Below are 13,559 nucleotides of genomic sequence, written 5' to 3' on the forward strand. Positions count from 1 at the left end.
TCTGTATCTGTATCATCAGAGATGGTCTGATGCAAAGCAGCATTATTTCAGAACAAAGATACTGTACATGTGACACAAAACTGATAGACAATCCAAGTAATACGGTAATGTGGAATAAAACTCACTACAAAATTCTACTTCAGAGACTGTCAGCTGTACTGCTACAATTGACCTGGCCAACCCTGGAAACAACTGTCCCTGATGTAGGACACTGAATCACTTAAGATTTACTAGGAACCAGAATAAATTGTGTTTGATATTAGGTGTTGAGCTTTGTTGACTCATTCTATTTATTTAGCTAGATATAAAATTCTATTTTTTATAAACTTATTTTATAGCTGTTTGTTTGAACAGTCTATCTGGTAACTTCAAACAAGTGGCTTATGCTAAGTAGGGTTAGATCCACAGCATAAGACACAACTCACAAGGCTCAGATAGGTGTACATCCACTTCTAGTACATGCTGCACCTGCTGAGAGCATCCAACCTCAGCATGAAGAAATAACCTCTACAGATTTCAGTTACATTTCCCTTTTAAATAAAAGTTTAAAAGATACATACACTTTTGTTTCGTAGTCCTTCCAAGCTTTATCAAAGGGTTTTTTCAGGTCCTGTCAAGAAAAGAGAAAAAATAACAGCCAGCTATTTACATGAAAAATACTGTGGCTCTAACAATCAAGACACACCTTGGCCACTTGCAATACCTAGTAGAATAAGGGACTTCACTCTTTCTTGTAAGGATTGTCCAAAAGTAATCTTGCACATAGAAAAATCAATCTTGTAAAGAGAATTAATACACTCCTGTTTTTAAAAGCATCTATAGGATGCTCTTTACTATGATTTTTACAGCTCTATTTTACTCCTTAGAAGTTATAACATCATGTTATCCCAAGACCACACAATGCAATTAATCAAAGTAACTACTTTCTCATCATTTTGTCTCAGGCTCTACTGGAAAAAAGTCCCTGTCCTGAGGCTGTGGTATAGCTTTGGCTAGGAACTAGATTCATCACACACTAAAGTTTGAAAAAAATCAATTTTCCACTGACTTATTGGAACAGTATAGACTTTATGACTCAGCATAACTAATTCCATGAGAATTCTGAATTACTTATATTCCTAATTCCTTTATCTTCTTTCCTCTAAATAAGGTAATTAGATAAAATAATCTTAACAATTTGTAAAGTTATTTCACTGATGTCTAAAAATTCAAGTGCTGAAATTTTGACAAAGTTCAAGAGAACAGACAACTTCAACTATCAGACACTGGAAAAACTTTACAACTACAGATTAGGAAATAATTCTTACATGTTAATTAATTATTGAGACAATTATTAAATTAACTGAAGTAGCATTTGATTATATTCTCAAGGCAGTGGGGAAACGGTGTATTGTAATAAATGTATTCTGACATAGAGAAGAACATGAATGAAATGTGGTAAGCAAACTACACAAAGATAATAAGTCTATCTTATTAAATAATCTATTTATCCTCTAGTAATTTACAGAAACCAATCTTAGTCTATGTACATATTTTCCTCCTTCCTTCGATGTCCTAGAACAATAGCTGCCAGTCACTTCCTGTTTGCTCGCCAGTAAACAAAGCAAAAGCCAAGCAAGTTCCCTCGCCATAGGCTCTGAAATTTATCATAAATATATCATCATCTGAGTCTTGAGTTGCTGTTATTTCAAATAGAAAATGTCCTTGGGGCATAAAAAAATAGATTTCAGCTTTTTTAAGAAAAATCCTATGCTCATACAGTCATCTGATTGTTTCTTAATAGGTCCAGGTAAGTTTACAATGCTAAATGCTTATAATCCTTTAAAATATAGTACTACCCTTAATTCAACTAAGTAAATATCTGAATCTTACACCTCTTTCTCTGCTTATCTTCTGAATCTCAGGCCTGCTTTTTAAAGCTTCTCAAATGTTGTTTTGTATACACACTCAAGAACTTGAGGTATGTGAATCCACAAACAGAAGGGATGACTTGATTCACAACAAAAACCCCCCCCAAAAAAACAAACCCCCCCAAAGTCTTGTTTATTGAGCTAATACATTATTTGAGTATCCTACGCCTTCCAACACATAATATTAGTATGCTTGCTAAAGGTATCTATTGTACCAACAATAATCCTATACATTAATAAGAGGAAAGACATACCCCTTTAACTCCTTTCAGGTCTCCCTTCAGCAAACTGTCCAATGGAAAAGTGATTATGTTGTTCATATTCTGAATCTGTAACAAGAAAATTACACCAGATCAGTTAATATATTTAGGCATAGAACATAAACTGTCTTAATACACACGTTTCAGAAAGTTTCACAAGGAAATTTTACATATTATTTTCCTGTCCCTGCCCTATGGACATGTTTATCAGCACAGCCAGTAATCAAAGATTAAAGCAATGCTAGTTAATTAAACTTCACTCTGGAAACAGTATAACCCAAACCTCCAGAATTTCCAGCAGGAAATCTCCAGAATTATTGCTGATTATAAATATCTCATCTAACAATGTCTGCAAAATAAGATCACTAATTTTTACATTGCCTTATTTCCTCATTTAAATTATATGAAAACAAGTTTACAATTTTTTAGCAGTGATTATTTTAAGTTCATGAGCATATTTTATATTAACCTTGTTTACTTTCTAGCATCTTCAGACCTATTCCATAAAGCGTATTTGCTACTCTCCCAATACATAGCATCTTACTTTGACAGAAGTTATAAAGACAAAGAATGCTGGCCTATAAAATAACCACCATTCCAATATTTTCCATTTGTTTTAAAAAGCAATACATCTGCCTTATTTGTCCCATGTAAACTTTGAGACAAGAATTTTATGGTGCTATTAGTATCTAAGTAATTCAAGAGAAAAGAAGTACTTCAAGAAGATAAAAATTATTTCAAATTAAGACAGTGGTAAAATAATAATGGTTTTTGTACAGTATCTGTATGATAATACTTCAGTAAGTTAAAAGAACAAAGAAAGACTGTAAGGATAAGACAGCTAGGAAAAGATTGTATATCAACTCCTTTATGATTGAAAGCAAACATTCAAGGTATGGATTGTAGGCAAAGAGTTTAAACTGTAACTATTCAAAAGGATTGGTTGCTCTGAGGAGCAAAACACAAAAATACTTTAGAATAAGACAAAGAGATAAAAAAATTAGAATAACTTTTGCAGCAGTTCAGCAAAAGTTGCCCTTGGATAAGTTACTTCTTTTTTGGTATTTTATGCTGTTCTTTTAAAATGAAATTTTTTTCAAGAAGCTCTGAAATCTCTACATGAAGATGGATTTCAAATGTTCAAATAACAGAAAAAACTTTGCATCATGTAGGAACAAATGCTTTTATTTCTTCAGGAATAATGTCAGGGACATCAAAGTCCCCTTTAGTGTAACCCATCCAGAGAGGAAAGAATACTAAAATTTCAAGGAAAAAATATTTCCAATTATGGAAGCTTCAGTCTCCCCAGAATTGTATAATATAAAATATTATCACCCGGTAGTTACCTGTTGGCCTCACTGGAACAGACTCCGTGATATGTAACAGCTGTTGTTAAAACAAACCAGCAAAACCCCACTGTCCCCACCTTTTCTTCTCAAACAAACTACCTTATTGCATTTGCTTGAAGTTTCAGCCACCAGTCAAAATGAACCTTCATCAATTTTAAAGGTTACACAGATTGTGTCTGCATGGAAAAGCTAAAGAAATACAGAAAGTCTGGTCTTTCAAACTCTTAACACAAATCATATTTCCCCTCCTCCACCCTACTTTTTCTCCTTCCCAACAAGCTGCAGGACCCAACCACAGCCCGTCAGAATCAACAAGTTATATTTCAGCTCTGTATTGCGGTTGTTTTTTTAAAGTACTTGCTGTAAAAATTGAATGAGCAACATGTACACATGCCTAGCTGGCAGTGCTGGAAACCATCCACCTCCTAAGTCCTTAGCAGTACTATCACATGCACATATCAACACAACCATTCCCAAAGGTAATAAATTATATGTCACAGATACAGAAGATAAGTGAAAAGGTTTAGACTGCACAACACCTACATAAAAGACCCCCAAAAATTCTACAAGCTGCAAGTGCACATCCAGAATGGTTCTTCAGGTGGAAAAGAGGTCTCTTTCAAGATATCTTCTCACACAAAGCTTTCTACTTTTTTATTCTATTTTATGAGTATGATGGATGTAGTCAAATGTCTAACTTAAGTATTAATACTTTCATAGCCTCCATTTAATTATTCTTCAAATTCAGTAACAGGAATAAAGAACAAAGCATTTTTCAACAGCAGACTCAAGGCAACTGATTTTTCTTTAAGTCATAAAAAAATAAACCCTCTGAAGTATTATCCCAAACATACTCATGTAAACATCAATCAGACTCCAAAATAGTTAAGGATATTTGCTAGAATTTCACACCATGAGGTCTGGAGTCCAAAGAAACTTAAAAAAAAAAAAAAAACACAGGAGAAAAACTCTATATTCTTTTTAAAAGTTTAGAGAACGTTTGCCTATTCAAATTAATTCCTTCTGTGTGCCATCACCTGTACATTACCATCAGTCTATTGTATTTCCTATGCTCCTATTCTATTTGTAACAAAAGTAAACATACATAATGCATGAACTTGTCATTCTTAACCCAGTTAGATGAATCAGGATCCCTCATATTTATAAGTCAGCAAGCAATATACAGATGAAAGTTCTTACATGTTTTTCCTCTCTATCTTGAGAAGCGTAAGCTGAACTATCTAAAAATATACACCCATTTTTGGCATGCAGAGAAGCACTAATATGCTGCAGCTCCTACTCTGTGCAGAGTACAGGGAGCTAGAACATATGCAATGGACTCTACATTTTGACTCTACATTTATGTTTTAAAATGTGCTTTAAAAAAAATAAACAAAGGTGCAAGAAAGCTTCACAGAAATGAAAGTCATCCTGTCTCAGAGAAACACTAGCAAATTTCACATGGTTAAAAATAAAGAAAGGAAAAAAAAAAATAGTTGACCTCGTTTCCACTTCCAACTTTGCTGCTTTGGCACTTGCAGTTTTCCTGACAGTTTCCAACAAGACAGAGTAAAAAATTAAAACTTCCTAAGTTGGAGAAGGCTCAGAGAAGAACTGGCAGGGGAGAGAACATACAAACAAAACACATAACTGCCAGAAGTGCTGGTAGAAGCAACAAGCAAGCTAGCATTTGTAAAAGGGAAAGATGTTCAAGTGGTTTAAGGGCCTATGGTTAAACATTTAAATTCACTGTTTGCCAGCCCTCCTGATAACTTTAACGTAAAGCTCTTTTTCATAAGAGCTTTCTGTACTGGTGTCCACAGTACTTCTGTAGGTTTTGTTTATTAAATCCAAGCAAGAAGGGAAAAAAAAGCCTTTTTAGTATACTTCAGAAGTTCAATACTTTTCTTAACATGCAAATCTTAAAGCTTTTTCAGTTTAAACTAAAATTCAGGCAGTTGAGCAGTATATGTCTCTTGCCATTACTAAACCTTAGATGCAGTCCCTGTACTTGCCTGTGGGTTTCTCAACCTTCAGTGTGCTTGTGTGTGTGCAGGTGATGGCAGTAATGCCTGCTGACAAATCATGGTTTAAATTATTTTCTTTTTTTTTATGGCAAGTGCTATTGGATTTAACAGTTTCCAATAATTTTCCTAGTGACATGAGCTTTAGTAGGACAAGGCCAATCAATACAGCAGGCAGAAAGTGGAAATCAGAGCATTCACTACAGATAAGACATTGTTTGTCTGAACTTTTAAGGTTTAGCATCTACCCCCAAGACTTCAGAATAATGTGTAACAAAGACAGGCGGCACAAACTTTCATTTTTGCACTGTGCCTTCCCCTCTGTCCTCACCCCCTTTCCTCCACAGCACAGGTGTGGCTGAGCTGAGACATCGCCCACCACCCATTATGCCACGGGGAAAACGCCTCCAGCACAACAGCAGCTGAGCACAGCTGCCTAGAAAAATGCCTTCACACAAAATACCAAGTGTTGCCACCATGGACTACTTAGGATCAGCCCTATTATTAGCACCAATATGCAAACTACAAACTGTGAACTTCTCTATTAGGAAGTATTTCACAGGAAATCTGAAAAGCATAAAATGAAGAGCTGCAAAAGAAAAGGAAGGAAGAGGTTTGTGGTTATTCTAGCCCTTCTTCCTTGCCAGTGGAAAACTCCATAATGCACATTTTCTAACCTAGGTTGAAAGACCTAAGTGGTAGGGTTCTATCACTTTATCTGGGACATTTCACTTAATATTTTCAGAGTGAGATTTCATTTATATGTAATCTATTATTTTCCTCCTCCACAATCAGAGCTATCTGTGGAGCAAACATTCTTCTAAACTTTCTTCATAAACCTACCTATTGAAGCCCCAATCATGTTTTATTACTGTCCTCTGAATTTCCTCCAGTTGGACCAATACCCTTTGGCAAAAAAATAAAAATTTGATTCCAGGTGAAGCTGAACCCATGCTGCTAAGGAGGAATTATTACATCTTGGTTTATATCTCTACAAGCATAAATCAAAGAGTACTCTAACTCACACTGTTAGCCAAGATTTCCTCAAGTGTACTGGTGAAAAACTGAACACTCACAACTTAAATCATTAAGCTCCGTATATAATACTCCAATCTCAAATATGTATAACCTGTAAAGTTTTCTCATGGACTTCAGCAAGTGCTTCTAAACAAAAATACATTTGCGACAGTTCAGTCATCAAACATTATAACACCTTGGTCTGAACACAGAAAATCCTGGGCATCATTTTTTCAAGTTCATTTCACAATACAGAAAAGATAATTCCTTCAGTTTTGCTGTTACCTTTTACAGTTAAGCAATTTTTCTTTCTTCTTATGTTTAAAACAGTAAGTAAAGCAAGAGCATATGGTCAGAAAAATACCACTGCTGTTCTTCCATTTTTCCTGACTAAAAACCCACGGATTATTAATAGAAAACAGAATCTCTTCGTTTTAGCTATCTTCCACAGAGTGGAAATATCAGATCCACTCCTCTCAATGCAGCCTGATTCATTAGCTTTAATTTATATAAATGAAAAATAAAGGAAAAAAGTAAGTATAACAACAACAAATACAGAAAATGGTGTTTGTTAAATAGCTAGTTCATCTTCACCCTTTTCAAGGAGTGTTGACGAAGACGCACAACTAGAGTTTATTTCTTCTCAGTGTAGTAATTTAATAGGATTTAAAGGAGAAAATACTTAAAGTGCAAATATATTGCAAGGAGCCTTTCCTTGTCCTCACATTTTTCATGTTAAGACGCACACCTTTATCCCTTGGCACTATACTTAAGAAAAAATAGCAATTAACACTACAAGCAAGTGCCATACCGACATGACCCACCTGGGAGCACTGCCTACTCTAGTGGGTGGTCCAATTCTATTAGGAATTTGTAACAAGGTTGCCATCAACAAGCAATATTGTGCTTGCCACAAAATGTATTATGTTATCTCTGAAAATGGCCTCTAGTATTTTCAGATCCTTCACTACCCAAAAGACAAACTGATTGCTCAATCTTCTTAAAAAACAGAAGTTGAAAAGAAAAAGTTTAAGTTGATAGCAGAGCTTTGGCAAGAGAAAATAATTGCACAGTACATATCACAAAGTGATCCAAATAATGCAAACTGGGGTAGAATGGCTAAAATAAGTGGTTACAAGGATCTTGTACACAGTAAATATAAATTCATTTCTTGAATATCCATTTATAAAACCCTTCAAAAGTGAAGAAAAACTACAAAGGTTGGGGTGGTGTTTTTTAAATTTTATTCAGTATTTGAAAGTGCATACATAAAAGCAGCATAGCAAACTTATAAAAACTTCAACACCTAAACTTTAACTTGAATAGTAAGTATACAGGTTTTAGGATTAAAATCAGAAACACTTCAGGTGTTACTGAAATACTTTAAAACACTGATGTCTTGATAAGGCTGTAAAAACTTCAAAGTCTTTTGGGAAACTTTTAAAATTATTAGGGAAAACAATCACCTGAAACTCCAGTTAAAGAAGAACAACTTTATAATGGCTTTCCTCTACCTTACTAAGGACAACTTTAAGGAAAATCTGTGTGCAGAAGCACTTTAGAGCTACAGCTCTAAATGCCATCCAGGCCAAGAGCTGACAGAACACATCAGCTTCTAGAAACAAAAGTAAAATATATGACAAAGCAAAACTTGACAGTAGCCCTAAAGCTTTGCCAGTGTTAATAGCTTTGGCATCTGTTCCAGTCTGAACATGTCCTCTCACTTCCTTGCACATTCCCCATCCACTTCAGTTAAAATCTTCATGGAAATTCAGCACCCTGTGAAACTCCAGAGATAAGTCTATTTAAAGAACACTTTTCAGAATGTTTTTTCAACAGCAGCAGTTTGCATGGCCCTGGCTAAATTTTTGATGAAAACATTTACAACCAAAACATGTGGAGTGCTACAAGGAAACACCAGAGGAGAGGCATGTTTTTAATATCATGTTGAAAGCATTCAGAGTTGGATATGTCACCTCATTGTAAGAATGCACATATGGCTATGACTTTAATAAAACACACCCTAAATTATTTCCAATTACTGTACAAAACTTTTTATACTGGTCAATACTCTTTTAACCTTCTAGAAAACTAGACCTCAAACACTGAATTTATGAACAGATTTTCAAAATGACCAGTTACTAAAAATTTATTCTAGTGGCATTAACTTCTAATAGGCAAGGCTATATAAAGCTATATTTTTTCATTATTCTAGATTTCTTTTTCATAAATATGGCATTTACAAGGAATAATGAAGTTCACACCTTTTTTTCATATGTATTTCTTTCTGGAGGAAACTATTTTCCTATTAAGACACCAAATTCAAGGACCATTAGGTTTCCTTTGCTAGTTAGGAAAAAAACAAAAAGCTTCAAACCTCAACAATATGAGGCATCTTAGCAAGGAGCAGAGCTTTACAGAGACTTGCTCTTCACCAGACAGTATTAAAGAGAGAAGGTGCCTATGCTACTGCAATATCAAAAAAAAAAGAAATTACATTCATGCCTGTGCAAAATTACCCTTCCCTTCAAAAACAGAGAAAATAAGAACAATAAACTGAGAGAAACTACATACTTAACTACTCTCTTATAACATATCCTCTTCTTATAGACACAAACTGAAGCAAAAGGACATAGCTGCTACTAAAAAAAACCACCAGTACCCAGCAAAAAGAACTACAAATATTCCTTGGAGAAGACACACAAAACACTTAGGCAGATAACAAAAGGTAACAAAAACATGCATTCCAACTTCCCATAGATACTTATTTTGTTGTTGTTTTTTTTTTTTTCTTTCCAAAGTGTGGAAGAAAATTTATTCTTGTCAGAAACATTTTGCAAAGATTGTAGTTTCTGGTTTTAAGAGAACAAATAGCTAAGATTTTTGGGAAAAAAGCAACACCTTCTAGCTTTCAGAAGTATTCTTGAAATGCAATACATTGAAAGATGTTTCTGGGGAGGGGGTGTAGCTTTTAGCAGATTGCTTTTTAAAACCACTTAAACATTACATTTCCCAGATCCATTTGCCTAATGAATTCATCATACTGCAATTAATATATGATAGAGAGTGGGTTTCAGTCAACATAAGATATCAATTAGAAGACCCATCCCATTTTCCTTTCTGCAGGAGCTGCCTGACTCTGTACGAGAGACTTGGGATAACTGACTCACACTGAATCAGGATGCCTCTTCTGATACATAATCTCAGATAGTATTTGTACATCTAGAGAAGTTCAAATCAATATAACCAATATGAAGTACATCTCATTGTTGATACATACATTTGTGGCTGTATTCATCAATACAATGATTGGGTAAAAAGACAGGACAGCATCAGAGAGGGAATGGAACTGCCCTAAATCCCACCAGCTGGAAACATTCCCCAAAGTAGTGATTATGACCAGTTGGCTGCAAACTACAGACATTTGGTCTAGACTCACAAAAGCATTTGATGTGTCTTCATGCCATTGATTTCAGCAGACACAGACTTTTAAATGCTCCTGGGAATCTGGGTCATTTCCCCTTCCTAGCCCCTGGTATAAGAGTTCTGTGAATTCAAGTAAATTCAGTACTTAAGATAGGGGATAGCTCTAGCTTCTAGGATGTAATCAGAATCTACCCTTTTTGCACTCTCTGATTAATGTGAAATTGAGGCTGAAAATTCTCCATTTATAATTAAAAATCCCGTTCTTCCATTTGGCTCCATCCCATTTGGCTCACCAAAGAGGCTTTTAGACTTACTGGCTTCGGCTGTAGGATTGGTCCCCAATGGACACTACTGTTGTTTTAGCATTTTGCTTGATTTTGTTTCCCTAAGAAGTGAAAGTGCTCTCTTCCAGGGTCACTAAAATCTCCCTTTACAAATACAAATGGAAAGTGGGAAAAAGTAAAGTAAAACATCATGATCACACAGTAAATCAAGTTGGGTTTTACTGGTTTCACATTTTAAAGCAAATTGTGACGTTTTATAATGTATATTACAACTACTTTATTGTAGGAAGCTTTTAGGCATGAGAAGTGTTGGAAGAGGGAGGTTTGTTGTGTTTTTATGTTGTGGTGTTCTGGTTTCTTTGGTTTGGGTTGAGTTTTGACTTCTGCAAGGGGAAAACCTAGGATACGAGATATTTTCATAAGTTGAGAATTTTTTATGAACAGTGGTTGCTAAAACACAAATTGTCTTCAATATGAAGAGCTGTTATAATTCCAAAATACAGGATTTGGCTTTAAAATTCTAACATGTTTTTCTTAAGCAATTCTTACCAAATTTTTGAAGAGTGCAGTTAGTTCCTTTGTAAACACAGAAAATTTTAAAAACGCTGTTCCCAAATCTGGGTCATCCCTGCAAACACAGTTGCCACCAAACTTCTCCAGTGCTTGTGTATACTGTTCTTCATTTTCCACATGAGCTTCGAAAAGAGCAAAACATGAAGATATAATCAGCAGATAAAAGGTTATTGAAATCACAATTTATGTTGTTTTTTTTTTAATAATAGTTTTCCAGAGTTATTGTTAAAATATTTACTTGATACAAAAATCCATCATTATTTACACTTTAACACTGATATGCCAGAATATGACATATCTCACTAATTCCGGTTTGCATGTTCCTATCCACATGTACAAATGACAATGTGCCAAGACAAGACAAACATCTGACACCCTAGAAAGATCCATAGTATTTCTGCACCACAGCAGACACCTCATAACAACTCCCAACTCCTATAATGACATTTCAGATTTTAGTCTTTTTTAACACTTTCTTATTTTACTGTGTGCTATTATGCTTTATTGTGTGCTGAAAAAGAAACAGAGGAGCTAAAGTGTGCTGTCAGAGTCTTGGATCTCTACAACAGAAGGCAACAGAACAAATATTCTTGGGTCACCCTAGGAAAAAGGACTATAAAACACATTATAGAGGAGGACAAAAACCATATCTATGTGAGTTCTCCAATTCAGGGCAGTAGTGGGGATCTGAAGCAAATCCTAGCAATCTGCATTTACCACAGGCCAGTTTAGTTCTGAAAGCAGTTCTGGTTCATGACAACCAGATTCCTTTCTGAGACAACAAAACCAGAAGCTCTGCCCTAGAAGTCACCCAGTGGTCCTGGGCTACACCAGGACAATTCATGCAGCACACATCCAACATCAATGTTCATAAAGCTTTGAGCTGCACATGTTGGGGGTTATTCAGCCCAGGGCATAAGAGGAAATCTAGGCATAAAATAAGTTCAAATATAAAGGAAATCTGAGAGTCTTAACTACTTTGCCCAAGTGATTTACTCCTAGGTCACCAGGTTATCTGCCAATATAGACAGGCACAAAAAGTCCCTTTGTCAAAAGTCAGTTTGACCTGTGGAATAAAACAGAAACAGAAAGTTTTTCTGAACTCAAGTTTAGTGACCATGTCATGCTTGAACATGTGGACAAAGCACACCAAGCTGGCACATGAGAAAGCTAACACTGCCTATTTCTTATTCTAGCTGTGGACAATTTCTAACGCTTCAAAGGAAGTCAGGGAAAAAAAAAAACAACTCCATACCCTAGAAAACAAATTACGCATTAATAAGGACAAAGACTGTCTTGGTCATTACATGAGACTAGCATAAACCCTGAAGATTATTTAGAGAGGATTAATCTGTTTTAAAAAGCAATGATTCCATTTCATTTCAAGCCCATTTGTACACATAAACACATTTAATATCCAAAGGATTTTTGATAAAAGTCCTTTCCCAAATTTCAGTGAATTAGTTATATAACCTGTTCAACAAACTTATCATGCTCCAGACTAAAAAGAAACCTGTCTGGTCATGCATCAAGAACTTTGTTTCTCAAATAGCTACAAATTTTCTCTAATTTCCAATATATGAAACTAAAACCCAGCGCAGTAGTGGTATAACAGTAGGTAATTAAAGACTGACATAATGTACATGCAAAATGGGAATTACACAAAAAGCACAAGTCTTTAACTTGAGCCCTTGAATTTGCCGCCTATGACAGATAGCTATTAAATTTAAAACTGAATACTAGCACTGAAAGTTACTTATTTTCCTCAGCTTCAACAGCAAGGGCTGAGCACTTACCAAAATTTTTGCTGTAGGATGAAGTAAGGATGTTCAATTAATTCTATTGTGTGACATATATACACCTGAAAAAGCTTTCAGTGAACTGGCACAGGCAGAAAAAATGAGGATCCTTTAGATCTCACATCACATCTAGCCAGTAAGGTGAGTTATTTCCACAATGCTTTCTGCATTTTTGCTGCTTCTTGCATCCAGCTTAGCTTACATGAACCCAGGTGTGAGAAAAGAGGTCAGGCCACAATTCCTACAGCAAAAAGAGAAAGCTGTCCCTGCATGAAAGCAAGGTAAAAAGGCTGCTACCATTAAGTGTTATGGTTAGATGTGCAACCAGTAGCTGAGCCATGCTGACTTTTTACCTTAGGAAACAAGCCCAGCACCGTTCCACGCGGCATCCCCAGGAGTCTTCTATTCCCCAGCATCCTAGGGACTGTTCTTCTGGATTCTGAGACACTCCCTAGAAGGCTGATGCTAGTTTATTGCAGCAGTACTATTAACTGAGCTGGTACCCCCAAGTGCTTCTGAAGAACACAAAAATCTACTTTTCTGATGGAACCCTCCAAAATACTCTTCCTGTCCTATGGTGTTTTCCTGACAAATTTTAAAAGTTTCTCTACAAACAAAAGGTATGAAATTTAAAAAAAAACCAAAAAAACCTTGATCCAGTTTTGAGGGTTTAGAGGCTTTCTTTAAGCAAGAACCCAAGCTGTGTACAAATTTGGAGTCACTATGTAATCTTTAATAATGATTTGTAAGCACTCACATTAAAAAAGAAAGACAAAACATTATTTTATTATGACATTATTAACTATTTAGGGAACCTATACTAAAAATCCAGTCACTGCGCTCTTCTGAGTGTAGGACCATGGGGTTTGTTTTGTTAAAAGTGGCTTGGATAGTGATGTTTCTGCTGGTGGAAGATA

At 35.4% G+C, this 13,559-nt stretch overlaps 1 protein-coding gene across 3 annotated transcripts in view; it reads right to left on the reverse strand.

Moving 5' to 3' along the window:
• ASAP2 (ArfGAP with SH3 domain, ankyrin repeat and PH domain 2) overlaps positions 1–13,559 on the reverse strand; it is an 82,386-nt gene that overhangs the window by 48,390 nt on the left and 20,437 nt on the right. For all 3 annotated transcript variants that reach the window (XM_030270065.4, XM_030270067.4, XM_072926372.1), the window contains exons 3-5: positions 10,820–10,965; positions 2,165–2,239; positions 561–610 (exon numbers count right to left, since the gene is read on the reverse strand). In XM_030270065.4, the coding sequence (XP_030125925.1) occupies positions 561–610; positions 2,165–2,239; positions 10,820–10,965 (271 nt within the window). The remainder of the gene's footprint in view (positions 1–560; positions 611–2,164; positions 2,240–10,819; positions 10,966–13,559) is intronic.

Source organism: Taeniopygia guttata, chromosome 3, assembly GCF_048771995.1.
Source record: "Taeniopygia guttata chromosome 3, bTaeGut7.mat, whole genome shotgun sequence".
Lineage (NCBI taxonomy): Eukaryota > Metazoa > Chordata > Aves > Passeriformes > Estrildidae > Taeniopygia > Taeniopygia guttata.